General features: G+C 37.6%; 1 protein-coding gene across 8 annotated transcripts in view; it reads right to left on the bottom strand.

Moving 5' to 3' along the window:
- Positions 1–365: 365 nt before the first annotated feature.
- BCLAF3 (BCLAF1 and THRAP3 family member 3) overlaps positions 366–20,606 on the bottom strand; it is a 51,922-nt gene continuing 31,681 nt past the window's right edge. For 4 of the 8 annotated variants that reach the window (XM_040266520.1, XM_040266524.1, XM_040266522.1 and 1 more), the window contains 4 exons: positions 15,376–15,490; positions 13,263–13,358; positions 10,412–10,567; positions 366–1,410 (listed from right to left, as the gene is read on the bottom strand). In XM_040266520.1, the coding sequence (XP_040122454.1) occupies positions 1,381–1,410; positions 10,412–10,567; positions 13,263–13,358; positions 15,376–15,490 (397 nt within the window). In that variant the 3' untranslated portion in view covers positions 366–1,380. Of the gene's footprint in view, positions 1,411–2,193; positions 2,223–9,095; positions 9,215–10,411; positions 10,568–13,262; positions 13,359–15,375; positions 15,491–20,606 lie in introns of all 8 variants that reach the window. The other 4 variants (XM_040266525.1, XM_040266526.1, XR_005725511.1 and 1 more) reach the window with 3 other exon arrangements.

Raw genomic sequence — 20,606 nt, 5'->3', positions numbered from 1 at the left:
TTATAGTAGTTTTCTATGATAAGATTATGGCTGATCTTTTAAAAACTGAAATTTATATTGACTTTACATGTAGATATAAAAAATAATCCAGAGATCCTATGTACGCTTCACCCAGATTTCGCCAACTGATCAGATTTTAAAAGCAACAAAACCACCAACAGAATAGTGCCTCTTAAGGTCTGTGAAACCAGTAAGAAAGAAATGTGACCAGGAGATGCTCAACCAGGAATGCCAATTTTTCTCTCAACCTTTAGTATATTATGTTTGGTTTTTGTAAGTACAGAGCAGTGGTTTAAACATCAACAGGTCATACCTAGGGCTGTAATTCTCATACGAAATTAATGTTCTCACAAACTGGCAAGTAATTGCTTCAAGCAGAAGGATCAATAGTATTTTATTTCATTACAATTAAACATTTGACAAAAATGTAAGTGGGAATGTATATTATTATTAAGCAGAACACAGAAAACAAAGAAACAAGATATTGAGACTTAAAATGTCATTGAAAGTCCCATCAATGTTATCTTACACATAGTAGGTACTCAATACAACTGAACTGAAAATAAACACTTTATAATATGTGCTTGCAAAATGTGTAATGCTGTAGTAAAGTACAATTTCCAAATATGAGATTTTTGTCTGTCAATTTTTTAAAAGCCTTTAAAAATATGATACGCACAAGCTTACCCTGAGGGAAAGTAAGATGGAATATATAGATTATAAAACCTTCATGTATTTTTTACAATAGCATTTTGAAACTGGAAAAGAACAAATAGTTGTGGAAAAATAACTGAATGAACCAATTACTAAAAATTCAGTGCACTCATAACTACCTGATGGAAAATTTGAAGCACCTTTTTTGCGCTTTCTTATGTCATAATATGAAATGTATGAAGTATATAGACCTCGATCTTCAGAAGCTTAAGAAAACTTCAAGTTGTAAGCCAAAATGTCATCAGAAAAAGAAAAATCTGATATAAAAATTGCTATGTAAGGCCACTGTTTAAAGTTCTTTCATGTACAGACACTATATAATTCATACTTTGTTTTATTTCATAAGCAAAACTTTCAACATAGAAATGTCTGGATATAACTCAGTTCTCTATGAAACCATGCTCAGAGAAAAATGCATCAACAAATAATGCCCCTTTGAGACTTTTTGCAAAAGAAGCTGTAGTTAATACAACTTTTAAATTGAATACTGTAATTTAAAAGCAATTGTTAAGTGTAAAAAAGTTGCAGCATTCCACTACAGAAAAATAAAATTATTTTATCAAGAAAGTTACAGTATTAGTGCTTTAGTGCCAATTCTAACTCTTGATAAAAAGATGCTCCCAAATATCGTCCTGTAGTGTCGTTTCCATTTATAACAATTTCCAATTAGATTGCTGGGTCAATGTTTGTATATTCCTATTGAGAGAAAACAGGAGAAATACGGTCTTCAAAAGAATTGTCGGTTCAAACATCTGAGCTAGAATTTTGTTTACACTCCAATTTTCAAAATATTTTAATTAATATATTACCACTTGTACTCAAGATCCCCACAAAGCTATATATATATATATATATATATATATATATATATATACACACACACACATATATATATGTATATATATATTCCCAAAGACAGAAAGTAACAACAAAACACATCAAAGCGGCTATCAAATGGTGTCAGTAGGACAAAGAAAATATATGGCACTCAATAGGTTAGTATTAGTAAGTTAATGAAAACAGCATTTTGCTACTTGGGGGAGTTTCACTGGGGACATCCCTGACAGAAAAATCAAGACTCTTAAACCTTAGTCCCTCAAAAACAGACCCCAATGTGACACGTACACAACCTTTATCTTTGTCATCATATGGTATCTAATTCTAAAACTATATGGACTCTTCTAGCTTGACTGATAACAGCAAAGAAAGCTATTAGAGGGGTTAAAGCTTTCTTGCTTTTGGATGGTTACCTACATTGTACGAAGATATATGGTTTCAATAAACACAGGAAAAGGAATTCACAATAACAATAAGACTACGACTTAACAAATGTGAATTCTATACTGTGATGCTATGCAAAATATTAAATTACCAACCACAAACTGGACACAGGACCATGCAATTAATAAAAGAGCAAAAATGGTAGAATGGCATGTTTTTCTGGGACATTAAAAAACTTATTAATACATATAGCCTTACCTTTTAACTAGGATCTTATATTATTAAAACTGAAAGAAATTTAAAAGTTTATTTATTTTTTGGCACTTATATCCATATGGAAACGTCTACTTCCAAACAAAAACAGTACTGATAGAAAATTCTTCTATTTTGATTAATGAAATGTTCAAAATACATACATAATTCTTGTCAACATCATTCCTTTAAATAGAGCCAGAGTTCACTGTATCCTATTTCTTTACTCATTATATAATATAAATAGCATTTACATTGATCTTCAAATAAAATATCTGTTGCCTACTAACAACTTTAAAAATAAACATTAACTGTAATAATTCTGAAAAACTTCAACTTAAATAGTTTGTTTGTAAAAATGTGTAATTATCTGCATCACCTTCACCCCTGACATGGCTTCTTCTACACTCACTCTCAGATTGATCCCTACGTTCTTCCAGTTATTTGAAAACCTATGTTAAGTAGAATGCTGAACTAGACATATGAGCACCACCCTCGTCGAGGTGTTCATAACTTGACACTTGTGTCACTGCAGTTATTTCCTTGTTGGTCTTCCTCCATTTTGACTCCTCCTGGAACCTGCCCACTAAGCCCTCAACCTTAGACAGTTTTCTCCTTCTCAGTGTAGGAAGACATCCTGCTGCCACCACCTCATGTCCTCTCTTTTCTACCCAGATTTCCAGGTCCTCTATAATTTGCATACTTGTTTCTATCCAACTCTACATTCTACTGACAAAAATGGATCTCTGGCTGTAGCTGCTTCTAAGTCCTGCTCTCCAAGACTCAGCTTACAACTTCCCTCCTCGGTAAAGACAGTAGAAATCACAATACTTAGGATATATTCCCTGACCATCTCTAACATCCTGATCTTTTCCGCCTCTCTTCAGGCACTTCCACCTGTGGAAACAAGCTCTTCAAAAATATGGCTGTGCAGAAAAGAGTGAACATAGCATGCCTGACTGCTATCCTTTGAAAGGCCTGCTTATAAAGCTGGCCTTTGGCTTGCATCTAAGAACTTAGATTTCAGAAACTTTTCACCATCAATGGGTGCATAAATTGTGCAAACAACATGGTCTATGCTGAACACCTGCTTTAGACTCAGAGTCTGGAATGTGGCATGTGCCTGGCGGGGGCTACCTACACGACCATCGTTGGGCCCTGAGTCTCTAATGAAATTCCCTGCTTGGCAACATTTCACGCGTGCCCCCAAACAGCTCACTGTTTGGGGTCTCAGGCACATCCTGTGTGACTCCACTGGGATGGGACTCTTGAAAACCTGTACCCACTGTCCTCTGAACTTCGTCCATGCACCTCTCTGTGCTGACTGTGCTGTGCAGCATTCCACTGAACATCACAGCTACCAGTGTCACCACAGGCTGCATCCTCTGATTCCTCCTTGTGAATCACTGAACCCGGGGTGGTTCTTGGGACCCCTGACACAACTGCTTCTGTGCACTAACTTTTTAGAGCTATAGATGTGTATGTGTTTGTGTGTGTTGTGATTAGATTCCACTCAACATTCCACTTCCATTTTAAAAGACAAACTCTATGAAAGGTAGTAGGGGCAGACATGACACTAATGAGGTTCCCTCTATCCTCAAGGAGTTGATCAACTATTTGGGAAAATAGAAAGGTAAGAAGCAACAATTAGAGACCAAATGAAGCAAGAGCTAAAGAGAGGGCTTTCATAAGACTTTACAGCGGATCTTAAAAAGGAAAGAGGGGGATTAATAAGAAAAGAATGGGGATCTGGAGGCAATTTCTAGTCAAGAGAATGGCATGAACAAAGATAAAAATACATGAAACATATTATGCTCCAAAAACAGAGGGCACATGGGAAAATGTAGCTAGAAAGGCAGCTTAGAGCTGGACCTGGCTAACAAGTCTGGTCTCTTTTTTTTTTAATAGGCAACAGAATCCTTGGAAGATGTTTGCACAAGAGTGATATGACTCAGACTGTGTTTTGGGACAATTAACTGTGTTACTAGCAAAGGGACAGAATAAACAAATCACAGGAGGTGAGAGAGCAAGTTAGAGGCTCTAAAGAGTCCCTGAAAAGCCCTGGAATACCTAAGAATGCAACACACAGCAAAGGTGGCATTTCCAGTTGGGGAGGGGAGGACAAATTACTCAATAAGCAGTGTTAGAAAAACTGAGCATCCATTGGGAAAAAAATTAGATCCTGACCTTATATTGTTTCATAAAGAGAAATTCTAAAAGGAACAAGTATTTATATATTGAAAAAATTAACCATAAAACTACTTAAAGGAAACACAGTAAAGTATTTTTATAAGCACAAACATGATATGAAATCTAAAAGATACAGGATTGACCTGACAGATTCATGAAAATTTACCAGGTCGGTAATGTAAAAGCCACCATAAAAGCTGACAAACATAAAATAAATAGCAGCAAAATGCGTGACAGGTTAATGCCCTCAGTAAATCAAAAGCTCCCACAAAGCAGTAAGAAAAAGTACCAACCCTCAACAGAAACACTGGTAGAGCACAGAAATAAGGAAACTGAGGGAAGAAATACAAATGACCAGTAACACATAAAAAATATGCTCACATCATTAGTAACTGAAGAAAGGCATATGAGAACTATTTTCTGCTATTAGACTGACAATGGGTAATAGAGATTAATAACGTGGAGTGCTAGCTAGGCATAGGTAAACAGGCCCTTTCATGTGCTTCTGGTGAAAACAAAAATGAGGAAAAATGAAGCCATGGCAAGATACCAAAATGTCAATGTGCTCAGTTGCTTTACAGAAAAGGAAACCTGTAAACTATCCCTAAGTCATCAACAGCAACAATGCATCCTGCGCCTGCAATGCAGGAGACCTGGGTTTGATTCCTAGGTGGGGAAGATTCCCTGGAGAAGGAAATAACTACCCATTCCAGTATTCTCGCCTGGAGAATTCCATGTGACTGTATATAGTCCATGGGGTCACAAAGACTCGGACATGATTGAGTGACTTTAACTTTTTTAAGTCATCAACAGAGGCATGGTTAACTAAGTCAGCAATCAAACTGGGGTAACACATACTCTTAGGGGTATATGACGATTTTCCAGGGTGTATGTGGATACAGACAGTTTGGAGGGGATTAATTTCCAGACCTTCAAATGCTCAGTGCTTGCTTTCCATAATTAATCTGCCTGTTAAGGCTGATCTCCTTCCTTTTTATACTGGAAAGATACACCTTCTTATCCTGAATCTTAGTACTTTGCATTACCTGGGGCCCCTCCCCCAAAAAAGGGGCACCTAGAAATGCTGGTGATGGTGTCAAGAAAGTGAATCAACCCTGCTGCTGCTGCTGCTAAGTTGCTTCAGTTGTGTCCGACTGTGTGCGACCCCATAGATGGCAGCCCATCAGGCTCCCCCGTCCCTGGGATTCTCCAGGCCAGAACACTGGAGTGGGTTGCCATTTCCTTCTCCAATGCATGAAAGTGAAAAGTGAAAGTGAAGTCACTCAGTCATGTCCAACTCTTAGCGACCCCATGGCCTGCAGCCTACCAGGCTCCTCTGCCCATGGGATTTTCCAGGCAAGAGTACTGAAGTAGGTTGCCATTGCCTTCTCCAGAATCAACCCTAGTAGCTAGTTATAAAGATCATACTTCTGCAAGTCAGATGCTTTCCATTTCTTTGCCTTATTTTAATTGTAGGAGGACAAAATCAACCTGTCAGTAAAAGAATATTCAAATACTTTTTGGTAACAGATCACTAAGTGATTTTCTGGCCTATAATTGAGAGTGAGTCCAAAGAACTGAGTGGCACTGCTATAATAAAAGTCCTTTCATTTCCATCTATACAATCCTATAAACAAGGTTTCTCAGGACTTACATCTACAAAAAGAAAAAATACATTAGAATCGATAATTGAACAATACTATCCTATACACAAACCAATTGAAAAAAGAAATGCATTTCCAATAAAACTTTTGTTTAATCACTACTTAACAAAATCTGTAATATATTTATAATATTGTAATCAACTGTAATGTTAATTCAATCCAACCTGACAGTCATAGAAATCTATTAATATTATCTGTCAAATTTTATTTGCTGAGCACTAAAAGACTTTCAAAGTTAAAAGTCTATGGGGCAAATGGGATCCAAATTCAAGGTAAAAAAAAGGAATGACATAGTATTTCTCACTTGTTAAAAAAGCTTGTCTGCATATTTTAAAAAATGAATGCTAGTTATCGAATTCCTGTGGTGTGCAGGTTCACCAAAGAGATTTAAAATGATGATGTAACAATTTTACTTAAGATTCTCTATTTATAATATGCCATAAATTATATCCTATATAATATTAAAATTATGATAAAAACGTATTAGATACCAACCTAAAAATGTACAAGGAGGTAGATAATTTTTTGTACTTTTAGGGTACGTAAGCAAAAGAAGTTTGAAAAACGCTGAAATAAATAAGACATCCACAGAGTGGAATGACATGCAGTGAAGTGGAACAATAGATGAGTTAAACAAATAGGAACACCTGGGACAATTGTAGTCAAAGAATTAGGAGGGTGAGGAGGACAAGTTTCTAGCCTGGCTGGCTAGCTGTGAGAGCTATGGACCCTGAGGAGAAATCAGTGGTCTGAGGAGAAGAGCAGTGTGATTTTACTTTTAACATCTTGAGATATAATTCACATACCATATAGTTCACCCATTTAAAAATACAATCAATGGTTTTTAGTGTATTCACAGAGTTGTGCAACCATCACAATCATTACTTCTTTTGTGCCCCAGCATCCTTCAAATCGAGGGATACAGCAGGAGCATAATAGGTTCTTGTTGATTCATCTGATCTTGGTTCCTGCTCTATCTTTGTACCTCATGACCCCTGTGTTTTTTTTCCAACCCCAAAAGCCATGAATCCCAGTCTCTAGTTTCCTCCCCACAGTGTTTCTTTCTGCTCTCTCCTTCCCCTCTTCTTATCCACGTTTGGAAGAGCTCTGGTAGGCACTGAGCTGACAGGTACCTGGGGACTCCTGGAGTCTAGGACGCTGAGGAGCTGCATGTTTTCCTGACCAAATGCAGTTTTTCAGAGGCAATGTTCCCAGAAGAGGCTTCATGAATTCTGAATAGCTTCTCCGTCCTAGTCTGGTACATAGTCAGACAGACCCTCAAGAGTTTCTGGAAACTTTCTATGATGAGCAGAGAATATTTCATGGGGGCACTTATGAATGACAGTGGATAAAAGTCTCTTTCCAGGGGGTAACAGACACTTCTCCTACCTCCTCATCTTCTAGCCCAAGCACAGAATCCAAGACAAAGGAAACATAATAAAATGGAATTTGGGTGCCAGAATTGGGTTAATATAACAAGTGCATGATGAATGAGGAGGAAGCATTTTAGTTTTGCATGTTCCTAACACTGCCTTGGAATCTTACTACCTTGTAGGCAGCTAGGAAGCTGAAGTAGTTTTAGGGAAGCCATGACAGTTCTGGTAAATAGACAAAATATATTAGGAGCACATCAAGGATCTCCCCTCCTCCTCCCTGAAACTGTTTGGTACTGGACACAAGAAGCACATGTCTGATGGCACAGTAACCAGACTGTACTACAGATGAACATGATAAGAACGTCAAGCTATGAATGATCAACCTTGACAATTCAACATGGTCAGAGAGTGAGGAATCCAGACAAGATCACTGTAAACCTTCCTGGTGGACTTTGAGACATATGTGAATACATTGGTTCATATCTAATTTCAGAATCAAGAAGCTCCAGGACATCTAGATTAATTAATTAACCAAGCATCCTTAACCTAGCTGGTGCTCTAACAATGAAAATAACGAACTCCTTAGTAGGGCAAAAAAGCCAAAGCAGGGTATAGATGCTGCCTGGACTAAGGTTTCTCTCCAAGGCAGGAGCTTCAAAGTCCCCCCACCTCCAACCTCCAATGCTAAAGCTTGGGATGAAGCAACACTGGAAGAAACCAAAGACTCCAGGACTTCACTTCTTTTTTGCAGGGCATGAAAGTCAAGGTAAAATGGAGGACTAGGTCTAAACTACCAGTTGGTACTATGGAATGGGATTCCAGAGTAGCACAATATGACTAGGACATCTCTAAGGCGAAGTTAGTCTTAAGTACCTTAGTTCAGACCCTGACAGAAACAGAGCAGTTTGTGATGCCTCATTCCTTTCCCTAAAGTTCAGGAGAGTGTGGAGCCCAACTGTCAAGAAGGGTGCTAATAGTAGAGTGCTTGATTTCATGCCATGCTCAGAGAGGTGGACCTAAGTTCAAACAAAAATCTATACAAAGTCTGGCTATGGCTTGCAGGCACTGACAGTAGCCATGCTGGAAAAGCTCATGTCAAAGTAGCTACTACACAAACATCTTTAAAGTAGTACCCAGAATGGTAGGCCCAAGAAAAAGAGTAGTAGACACTGTTTTATTAAAAAAATCTAGTGTATGGGGACAACTTCTAAAGCACTCAGTTGGCAGTGAAATGCAAGAAGAAGGTGAAGCCACGAGCTGCCTGGGACCCTAACTACAACTGCTATATCCTAGATCATACAAAAAGCCTAAGCCCTAGAGATTGGAGACCCATAGCAGGTTGTGGCTCTTTCTAGGACAAACTTGTTATGTCCTAAGATGAAGGCTTGATATCTGGTTTCTACAGGCTGTTAAGTAAAGCTGGCAGGCAATGTGGTCTGGAAGAACAGGGTGGCCAGCAGGAGTGAAACAAGCTGAGGCAAAGAAAAGGATGAGGAAATGGGGCAAGTTCACTGAGCATACAGACACTGCAGGCTGAGGCAAACAGTCAAGTGAGCACTCAGGAGCCCAAAATCATCTAAAAAACACAGGTAAAAATGGAGCTAAGTGAAGCTAACACTCAAAAGTTCTGCACAGAGCTAACAAAAGACAAACACATGCTATGTACATGAAACCCAACCTTGCAATTGAGGAAAAGGCTTGCCTCAGCCTTCCTTCTCGAGTGGGGATCAATGACCAGCTTCCCTGAGAACAGCCAGGCTGCCACCTTTGACTGGGGACGCATGCCTAGAAGATCTGCTGCAAAGAAACTTGTCACATGAGACAGGAAGAGAAGCAGCACCTTGATCCAACATATGGGAAGTGTATGAGAGGGGAAAATGATTTCAGTCACTCTCACATTTTTAAACAAGAGACAGCTTTCATAACATTAAGAGTGATAGACACAGTGAAATTAAAAACCTCTTTTAAGGTAGTCAGTTAAAATTGAAGGGTGGGAGAAGTTACAGAAGATATTCTATTCAACTCGAAAACTTCAATAAAAAAATCAATTGTTAGCTCCATTTTACTGTTCTACTTATTTTGAAAAAAGTTTTACTAAAATCACTAAGTAAGCTCAGTGTAAAGGCTTTACCAGCATGAATATTTATGGGAACACTGAAGGTCAGAAAATTTATAAAGCTACAACTAGATTATTTGATAGTAACATTAGATATACATCTACTTCTCAAAATATTAGCCCCAAATTATTAACAAAAATGAGTCAAAAATTGACAAACATGCCTCACATAACAGTAAAATGCTATTGTTCTCATTTCAAATATTTGCAAAAGTTATTTTTATATAGTTATGCTGCATTTTCAAATGCCAACACGGCAAGTTTAAATAAAATCAATCCACAACTAAAGAGTACACAATCCAAATTATCAAGTAGTGAAACTTTTTAAGAGTTAGCATATAGTAATGATGGTTGCACAGTGCTGTGAATATAAGTAGTGCCACTGAATTGTATAAAAATGGTTAAAATGGCAAATTCTGTTATATGTATTTTATCACAAAAAAAACAAATGAACAGGGAAAAAAGAAAAGTTACTGTATTTTGTAATTATGTGCCATTTTTATGTAGTCAATTCAATATTTTTTGGTACTTAGAAAATTCACATTGTATTAGGCTAAAATGTATCAGATACTAAGTCTTTACCCAAATTTCCATTTCAAAGATTAACCACAGGACAGAAATTTTAAAGTAAACTGTTCAAACAGCTGGCATATTTAAAGTATTTGAGGTATAATAGCCAAGGCATTTTAAAATTAAGTGGTCTCACAAATCTATTACCATTATTCCCTTAAGTTTTTCTTCAACTATCATGCAATAAAAACTTTGATATGTAGGCTGCTTCTTAGGTTGAAATTTAAACTGAATTTATCTATTAAACATAAATACTTTAGGAGTTCTAAAGTCACTCAACATTTTTAAATGATAATAATCCAACTAACCTTTTTTCCCCTCAGTAATCTTTCTCTGAATTTATTAGTGACAAATCCCCTTGGACCAGAGAACCGTAAACGCTGATATTTAGCCTGAATGTACAAGCTCTTCTGTACTAGGTCTGATTTATGTTGGAAATGAAATCTGCCACCTCTAAAGTTGGTCTGTAAAGGAAAAAAATAATTAAATGTTAAAACTACAGCTTCCAAATCTACTTTATTACTATAAGAAAGGGCAAAAGGTCTGGAACTTAGGGCTGCCCTTAATTCTAGGTATTACAGGTATTTAAAGGGAAAAGGTTAATGATAGTAATAAAGTATGTTTTCCTCAAATTAGCTTCTTAGTTCATTTTGTAGTAATAATTTAAAAAATATTTTATATAAAATGAATATTTTAACTACTAAGTTAAAATTTTTAATTTTTGAAATTTATTATACTAAGAAAAGCACAACTTTAAAAACTTCAGAATTATTGTTCTGATTTATAGTGAAATATATCAAATCCCAAATGGGTGGAGGAAGACATTAAGTATCAACATCTATTTGAGAATCAAAAACTCTCTTTACTTTATCCTTGTCAGTAATTTTGAGTCAATCTTTCTTTACCATAAAAATCCCACTACTGCATATATTTCCAAGATAAGAGCCATACTTAACAAGACATTTCCTGGCCTGTATACTGTCCAGTATTACAATAGACATAGAGGACAATGAGTATTTGTATGTCTCATGTGGGAAATATACTACTGGTATCTTACAAAGGAGTAATTTTTAAAATTAAGTAGATTTCTCTTTCTACAATGATTTCACAAATGGGTACATTATGCATAATGAAGAAGAGTTAATTAAAAAGTATTTATGCCAGGCCTATTATTTTCTTAAGGCTACAAACAATTTCAAGTAAAACAGAATTATAACTTGATACATAAGAGCTAATCTTGTGATTTACATTCCCATTTTTACATATCTAATAAGGTGATTACTATCTGACTCTGAATTAGTCCAATTTATGTAAAAAGTAAATTTTAATGAAATACCTCCTTTTCTTAGGAAGGATTATTTCATCTCCTTTTAATGTTAAAGAATTTTCCCTTAAGGAGAATGGATAATAGGAAATAGATCTTACAAGTCTTAGAAGAATTACTACAATCAAGTACATATGATCAATGAGAAGTGCAACATGTAGGAAACACTTAAATCTGAAAGTCTTCCTACACTGTCTCTGAGTTATGCAGACATTACATTTTTAGTTTTACACCTCACTGTTCAACAGATTAAAAGATGGTATGAAACATGTTTATATATTCTATGGCCCTAGCTATTATCTTTTAATATTTATTTATTTGGCTGTGCTGGGTCTCAGTCACTCTTTGTTGCTGGCAAGGTTCTTTTAATTATGGCATGTGGGATCTTTTTAGTTGCAGCATGTGGAATCTTTAGTTGTGGCATGAGAACTCTTAGTTGCAGCATGTGGGATCTAGGTCCCTGACCAGGGATTGAACCCAGGTCCTCTGCACTGGGAGCATGGAGTCTTAGCCACTGGGCCACCAGTGAAGTCCCCTATTTTTTATTTTTGAAAACCTAATGTCACACATGCTTTTAGGAACATGAACCATGAGTTAAAAATTTTATCCAGGCAATGGCTACAAATTGTGTTATTCCCACTGAAAAAAATCTTTTGAAATCTAGAAATTTTGACTTAGGGAGCCAAGGTATTAACAGAAGATCACTCAAGTACACTCCTAGTCTATGGTCTGGAGATCATTTATACTACCTTTCTGCTCATACTAACTTCCTCCTAGTGAGCTAACTGCTCTAGCCAAACTGCCTGCTACTTTCACCAAAAAACCCTCAGCTTCTTTTGTTTTTTAGGGGAGGGGAAAGAGATACTGTTAAGTGGAAAAAATATGAAAAAAGGATTTATCATAGGTAGGAAATTCAGTCAAAATGGATTTTAAAAGCACCCCAACTTCTGAGAGCAAGGAGAGAGAAATATAATACTTTGCACTGCAATTCTTACTCCATGTTTGAGGCATGAATTGTTCTAGAAAAACAAACATGTCAGTTGATTAAAAGTAACACTGACATCAGACATAGCTGTACAAGTAATTGTAATGCGATGAATATGTTTTAACAAAGCATGTGGGACCAGAGACTTTCTCTGATGATCTGGAAGACCTGTGAGGGTTGTGTGTCTAAGGGCAGGGTTTCTTAATCGGTGAATCCTGGAGAAGGTTCTATAACTATGCGATTACATCTTAGAGGTAAAGGGGCAGGATCCGTCTGCCTCTCCACCTAGAGCCACTCCATCTGCTGCTGCTGCTGCTGCTGCTGCTAAGTCGCTTCAGTCGTGTCCGACTCTGTGAGACCCCATAGACGGCAGCCCACCAGGCTCCCCCATCCCTGGGATTCTCCAGGCAAGAACACTGGAGTGGGTTGCCATTTCCTTCTCCAATGCAGGAAAGTGAAAAGTGAAAGTGAAGTCGCTCAGTCGTGTCCAACTCTTAGCGACCCCATGGACTGCAGCCAACCAGGCTCCTCCATCCATGGGATTTTCCAGGCAAGAGTACTGGAGTGGGGTGCCATTGCCTTCTCCAAGAGCCACTCCATCTAGATCTGTTTTATGTATTTGAGTTTCCATGTATATTTGAAAAAGGGTTCCACAGGTAAAATATATTTGAAAATCAAATTCTGAGGAAAGGGGTCATCATTAAACTGATTACAGTCAACTATAATCCAGAAATACTAAAGCTATTACTTCAAAAAATCACATAAAGAGCTTTTAATTTACTAACACTTAGAACATTATGTTCTAAAGCAAAAACCTAAAGCAGGAATTAGATGCAAAATAGCACTCTACCTTAAAAGGTCTTCTAAAGCCTCTTGTATTTTGATGGTTTTCCTCAACTTCAAATGGTTTGTGAGTAATGGCATCTTTTCTCTGCATAGTATCATTCTGCATGAAAAAAGTTATTAGTATGGGTTAATATATTTTAAATTTTATTTTTAAAAGTTCAACATTCAAAAAATACACAATTTTTTTTTGGCTGTGCCTCATGGCATGTGGGATCTTAGTTCCCTGACCAGGGATCGAACCAGCACCCCCCCTACACTGGAAGTGCAGTCTTAATCACTGGACACCCAGGAAGTGAAGTGAAATGAAGTCGCTCAGTTGTGTCTGACTCTTTGCGGTCCCATGGACTGTAGCCTACCAGGCTCCTCTGTCCATGGAATTCTCTAGGCAAGAATACTGGAGTGGGTTGCCATTTCCTTCTCCAGGACACCCAGGAAGGTCCCCCAAAATATACATTTTTAAATGCATGGGATTAAGAACACAGAACATGTAGCTTAGCTGTACAAACATACACACATCTTCCTTCATGTAACCTATGCTAGTTTGTGAAAGGCTAGTTTAATTCATGAATGTGAGAAGCGTTAACAAAATACACACTTCTGCATTAACACAGTCTGTGACTTTTAGAAAATGGGACTGTAAATCTAGTATTTACTCAAGGCATCCAGAAGAGAAACAAACCCATTATTACTAGGAATTGCTAAAGTTCCCACTGACCGAGAACATAAATTCTCAATGTTGTATGAGGAGGTGTTGCTGACTCAGGCTCCTGCTTTAAGTAGATGCTCCTGCCATGACTAAGAAAGTATCAGAAAGCAGAGTGTTTGTGTGTGTGTGTTGTGTGTGTGTGATTTTTATATTCTCTATTTTTCCATTTATTATCAATACATTTTTTATTTTAGGAGTTGCTTTAATGTTTATAGTTGTTGTTTAGTCACTGAGTCATGTCTGACTCTTTTGCAATGCTATGGACTGCAGCCCACCAGATTCCTCTGTCCATGGGATTTCCCAGGCAAGAATACTAGAGTGGTTGCCATTTCCTTCTCTAGAAGGCAGAGTGTTAAGACTGTAACTACAAAGAACCTGAAGCCTTTGATGGGAACATAGAATATGGGCCCATTCTGAAGATGGATTTCTTTTTCCAAAATAATAGTCTTATAACCTTCTATTTATTCCATTTGCTATGGAGTCTACTTTTCACAAATTTTCCTCTTTCATATCTTTATTTCTCTCCCCAGTTCAAGAAAAGTCATATAAAATCCTTTTCCTAGTAGTCATCTTGAGTTTATACTAAGTCTATATATTTGAGTAAGTGCAAAAAGACACATGTAATGATATGAGACTGTGGGGGACCTTGAGAGGGAGGAGGTATATTCTGTACATGAAGGGGCCAGTGGGAAGACTGTACCAGGAGGCTTCTGATGAGGCTCCAAATCATCCCCACAGTCCAGTATCCAGGCCCCTATGTCACTGCCTTTGAATGTGGGCTCTATCTAGTGACTTGCTTCTTACAAATGGAGTATGGTCAAAGTGATGGGATATCACTCCTGAGATTAGGTTACAAATAGACACTGCTTCCATCTTTCTAGCTGTCACCTGCTTGCTCTTATGGAAGGCAGCTGCCATTCTGTGAGCTGCCCTTTGAAAAAGCAAATCTTTAAAAACAGAAAGTAGATTAGTTGTTAGCTGGGGGTGGGAACAAGGAATAAAATAAACAGGCTTGAGGGATCTAATAAGGATGATGAAAATGTTCTAAAACTGGATTATAGTGATGGCACACATCTTGGTAAATTAATAAAAGATCATCAAATTTTATGCCTTCCCTGGATGAATTTTATGGTATACAAAATAAGCCTTAATAAAGTTGTTCCAAAAAGTTTAAGAAACCTAGTTCTATAATACATGCAGTAAAATCCTGCTAAATCAAATGAGATGATCATTTCTTTGGTCATAATAACTATAAGCCTTAACAGAATATTAACATTGAACAACAGAATCATAACACTTGTTAATAAACAATTACAAACATGAAAAACATTGGTGGTCCATGTACCTAAAGATACATGTGAGAAGGAAAATGGAACATACAAAAATAAAAAAGTTGGGAATACAATCTTACCGAGGAAGGTTTCTGAATAAATTTTCTCAAATTTGATTTTTCAGAAGATGTAGGTTTTTGGAATTCATCAACATGAGTATCCTTCGACTCTGAAAAACTGGAATGCTGATCACTCCTAATAAAATGAAAGCAAAAATAAGAATCTTTTATTAGTTTATGTTTATCAAACAAATAAACAAGAGAAATCAAATTACACCCTTCAGAAACAAACCAGCACGACAGTAAAAAAACAACAACAACAACAAAACTCAATTATCTATCACTTCTAAAATTACAAATAATAGTTACAAGGGCTAAAACCCTCATTTCTTCATTTTTCTATGAACGTTAGTTAGCCAAGTTGGAAGTTAGCAACAGGGGAAAATAGTATTCTGAGGACCAGGGTTCTTAATCTGGAATCCAAAGACAGGCTTCCTAGGGCTGTAACTCTTGAAATCATACACAGACTGTAGTTTTCTGAGGGAAAATAGTCACAGCTCTTGAGCCTTTGGCAGCACTGGACAGCCCTCCCTGGGCCAACAGACTCAGTGGGTTAAGTTCCAGAGAAGAGGCGGGTGAGCAACTTGGGCCTTCTCACTGGTAGAGCTGGGGCCTCTGTACTCTGGCTCCCCTCTCCTTTTGAAGTGAGTTCTGGAGGCTCCCAAGGGTTATTCCTGACCAGCTCTACCCAGGAGGGAGGTCCTTCCCTGGCTTCTCCTCTGACCCCTGGCCTCATTACCAGAGCCTTCAAGGGGTTCTCTTTCTGTCACATCCCGCCTCTCCCACAGTGCTCCTCAGACCCTTCCTGCTCTGTGGCAAACAGAGCTCACAGCCTCGGCCTCACCGCAGCTCTGCTACAGGACCCCACTGACACAAGGACAAAATCGACACGCCCCTCACTGACCACCAAGGCCCTTCTGGTCACACCCTTGCTGCCTTGGCCAGCTGCTTCATCCTAACCTCCCCAACAACCACACCAAACTGTGGGAACATCAGCTCCACACGGCCCCTGGAACACACCACAAAATTGTCTGCCTCTACACGCTGGCCCAACTGGTTCCTCTGCTGCAATTTCCTTCCAACTCAGATCAAACTCAAGAGTGAGCCCCACTTGAACCTGTTTCAAGAAAGCTTTCCCAGTCCCCTCTGCAGTGGACTAGGGGCCCCTGCTCTGTCTACATATAGCACTTTGGGGTCTTCACAAGTATCCCTTGCGTTTGTAACTACTGGTGTGCCTTCTCACCAAGCAAGGTACAATTTCTTCAGAGGAGACACTGCCAATAGCTTGTTTTATAGTCCCAGCTCTGATCCTGGAATCTGACATGAAATAGCCACATAGGATTTTTTAAAATGTCAAGAAACCTTATATTCTGTCAAAATGCTCACAATATGATAGTAAGTCAAGAGCAAGGGGCGAAGTAAAATACTGAGGATAATTTCACTTATTTAAAATATACATGTATGTGCCCAGAAAAAAATGACAGGAAATATACTAAATATTAACAGTAATCATACCTGTACTACTACTACTTTAAACAAAACAATGGACTTTAAAAAATCCTCTTTACAAAGCACGTATCTGATAAAGGGGTATTATCCAGAATATAAAAAGAATTTATTCCTCAATAATAAAAATATGATAATCCAGTTTAGAGATGGGCAAAGGATTTGAATAGATATTTCTTCAAAGAAGACACACACAAAAGCACATGAAAAAAATGTTTGACAACATTAGTCATCACGGAAATGCAAGTCAAAACTACAAGTAACTACCTAAAACCCACTAGGATGGCTATAATCAAAAATATGATAATACCAATCTTCACAGCAGCATGGTTTACAATAGCCAAAATGACACATGTTCATCAAAAAATGTGGCATATCCATGCAATGGAATATTATCCAGCTTTATAAAGGAATAAATTATTTTAATGAAATACTGGCACATGATACAACATGCATGAAAACATTATGCCATGTGAAATAAGTCAGACTGAAAGGTAAAATTATTGCATGATTCTATTTATATATATATCAAGTATTCAAAATAGGCACATTCATAGAGATGCCAATAGAAGCATGAGGGGCTAGGAGTCGGGGGGATAGGGTGCTACTGTTCAATTTGTATTGAGTTTCTGTTGGAGAAGGTTAAAAAGTTCTGGAGGTGTTGGCTGCACAACACAGTGAATGTACTTAGTTCCAATGAATCTTATACTTAAAACGGTCAAAATTCAGTGTTCTAAGTCAGTGCTCAGAACAGTGACTAGAACATAGACATTAATATATAAATATTTGTTGAATATATGAATAAAAGATCTTTACAAAGTTAACCCTAGTTCAGTAGATACAGACTGTTACAATAGCAAAAATAAAAACTGATGTTTTCTAAAACCCACCTAGATAAAAAGAAAATCTAGGCAGTTTGATGTTCTCTTGAAGTCTACTGATAGTATTTTGAAGCTGCTTTATCACACACATACCATGCCCCTCTAACACAACACCTCAGTGACACTGTAGGGAACTTATTAATGCTGGTGACAAGTGGGTGAAATAGTGTGTCAGGAGGAGACATAGAGACTTTAGGGTAAGAAGCCAGTTGAAAGTAGGAAAAGACAGAGAACAACAGGGTCTTAGAGATGAGACAGAATGCCCTGGTGTGAGGCTTGCTTGGGAAAGACTTTAAGGTATCAGGGAATAAAAAGTGATCCAGATCTAAATGCATTATGATTTCAGTGTCTCTGTCCTGTCTACACCTTTGGAAAATCTTTCATTCAACAAATACGAACTGAGCCCAAGGCAGTGGGGATACAGTAGTGAGCAAACACAGACGCAGAGCCTACAGACAACTTTTAAGGGAAAAAAAAATTGCATAGGAGAGAAACAGTTATATCCTATGACTTATAATTTTGTAATATTTCATTTCTTCTGAATTTCTATGGAAATCTATACACTGACTTGATTAAAAAGGTTTATAGAAAAATATTAGTGAGGTCAATTTCAATAAACTGAATTTCTATAAAAGGATAAAACAAAAAGTTTTCCTTATGTTAACAAGGAAACTGAATTAGGATAAAATGAGAGATTAAAGATTCTATATTATCTTATTTAAAAGATGAACCATAACAGCTGTTGGTGAGGATGTGTTGAAAATGGAACCCTCACACCTTGATAGTGAGAATGTAAAATGGTGCACCCACTATGGAAACAGACTGGCAGTTCATCAAAAAGTTAAACATAGTAATGATATGAACCAGCAATTCCAATCCTAGGTATATACAGAAGTGAAAACCTATGTCCACACTAAAACTTGCATACAAATGTTCACAGCATCATAATTTACAAAAGTCAAAAAGTGGAAACAATCCAAATAACCATCAACCAGTGAATGGATAAACATGTGGTGAATACATACAATGGAACATTACTCAGCCAGAAAAGGATTATTTATGTTCAACGTGTGTGTGTGTGTTCAGTCGCTTCAGTTGTGTCCGACTCTTTTGTGACCCTATGGACTACAGCCTGCCAGGTTCCTCTGTCCATGGGATTCTTCAGGCAAGAAAACTGGAGTGGGTTACCATGCCCTCCTCCAGGGGATTTTTCCAAGCCAGGGATCAAACCTGTGGCTCCTGCACTGCAGGTGGATTCTTTACCACTGAGTCACGAGGGAAGTCCATGCTCAACATGGAGGAACATAAAAAAACATTGTACTACATGAAAGAAGCCAGTCACAAAAGGAAACATATTATATAACTGCAATTATGTCAAGCATAGGCAAATCCATACACACAGAAAGTAGATTATTGGCTGTCAGGGGCTGGAAGGACAAAGAAATAGGGAGTGACAACTAATTGTACAGGGTTTCTTCTGGCGGTGATGAAAATGTTTTGAAATTAGTAGTGGTGACAATTGCACAACTTTGTGATTATACTAAAAACTACTGAATTGTTCACTTGGAAAGGGTGACTTTTATAGTAAGTAATATCTAAAAAAAAATTCTCATGGCTCCACCAAGACACACTAGCCACCTAATACAAATAAGATAGCTCAACAGATCCAGCAAAAGACATCTTGCCGGAAGACATTTTTCCATACAACGCTATCCTCAAAGCTAACATTGATAATACTTAATGCTGACTAGCTATGCTGCAGCTTACAGGCATCACTTTACTTAATCTTCACCACCACCATGAGGTAAGTATAATTCTTATCTCTATTTTACAGCTGAAGAAAACAGAGATTAAGTAACTTGTCCAAGGTGAGTCACATAGCTAGGTATCCACAGAGCCAGGTATTGAACTCAGGTCAAACTCCATTGCTCAAGTTCTTCATCACCTCAAAGGGTAAAGATATATTCTGAAGCCTCATATGGTCTTTATAATATGTTGATTATCTAAAATCTGTTTTAAAACCCTTTTTTCTTGGTACCCTGAGTCTCTTGCACTTGCTGAGTCAAGAAAAGCATGACAGAGCTTGTGTCACTAAAGAACAGTCATGCCATGTCATAAGGAAACTGGAGATCACACACCAAGAAACAAGATTTTAACTATTTTATTTTCAATTATTTCATATGCCTCAACATGCAGTTTTGCTATCTTCTAATTAATCCCAAACTTACTGTCAGTATCAATTCCAGTTTTAAACAAGCTCCAGTATCTTGACCTAGTTACCCACAGACATGACTTAAAAGTCTAGTCAAATATATTAATTTTTGAAACTAAGGACTGTGGAAATAGAATCAGCACCAGCCTTTTCTATTCACACATTCCCACTTTCTGGGAGATCCAAATAACTTAAGGACCCTTGAGTGAACTGGAAATTTTGTCCTGTTCAATTACACCTCATAATCATATGGGGTCCCAGAGTTGCCATGAGTTCTACATAGTTTTCAGAACTAGAGATTAACTGTGACCACTCCAAAATGCTCAGAAGCCCTACAAAGAGGTACAGGGTGGGGACGAGACACAAGCATCTACGGACAGTCCATGTGCCACCCATGGCATTAAGTACACCACATGTGTCAGTTCATGTGATATTTTTAACCTGTCCAACATAAATTGGTTATTCTCACTTTATAGAGGAAAAGGCTCCAAAAACTAAGCAAGTTTGCCCAAGAGCAAACAGTTTATAAATTGGCAGAGGTAGGATTCAAACCCAGGTCTCCTCTGCATTATCTACTACACCTGCCTCTGCTTCATGGACAGACATCCATGAAGAGTTCTGAAAGAGGATAGCAATAAAATCTTGCAATCTTC

Source organism: Oryx dammah, unplaced genomic scaffold (assembly GCF_014754425.2).
Source record: "Oryx dammah isolate SB20612 unplaced genomic scaffold, SCBI_Odam_1.1 HiC_scaffold_23, whole genome shotgun sequence".
NCBI lineage: Eukaryota > Metazoa > Chordata > Mammalia > Artiodactyla > Bovidae > Oryx > Oryx dammah.
This window is presented reverse-complemented; position numbering and strand designations above follow the sequence as displayed.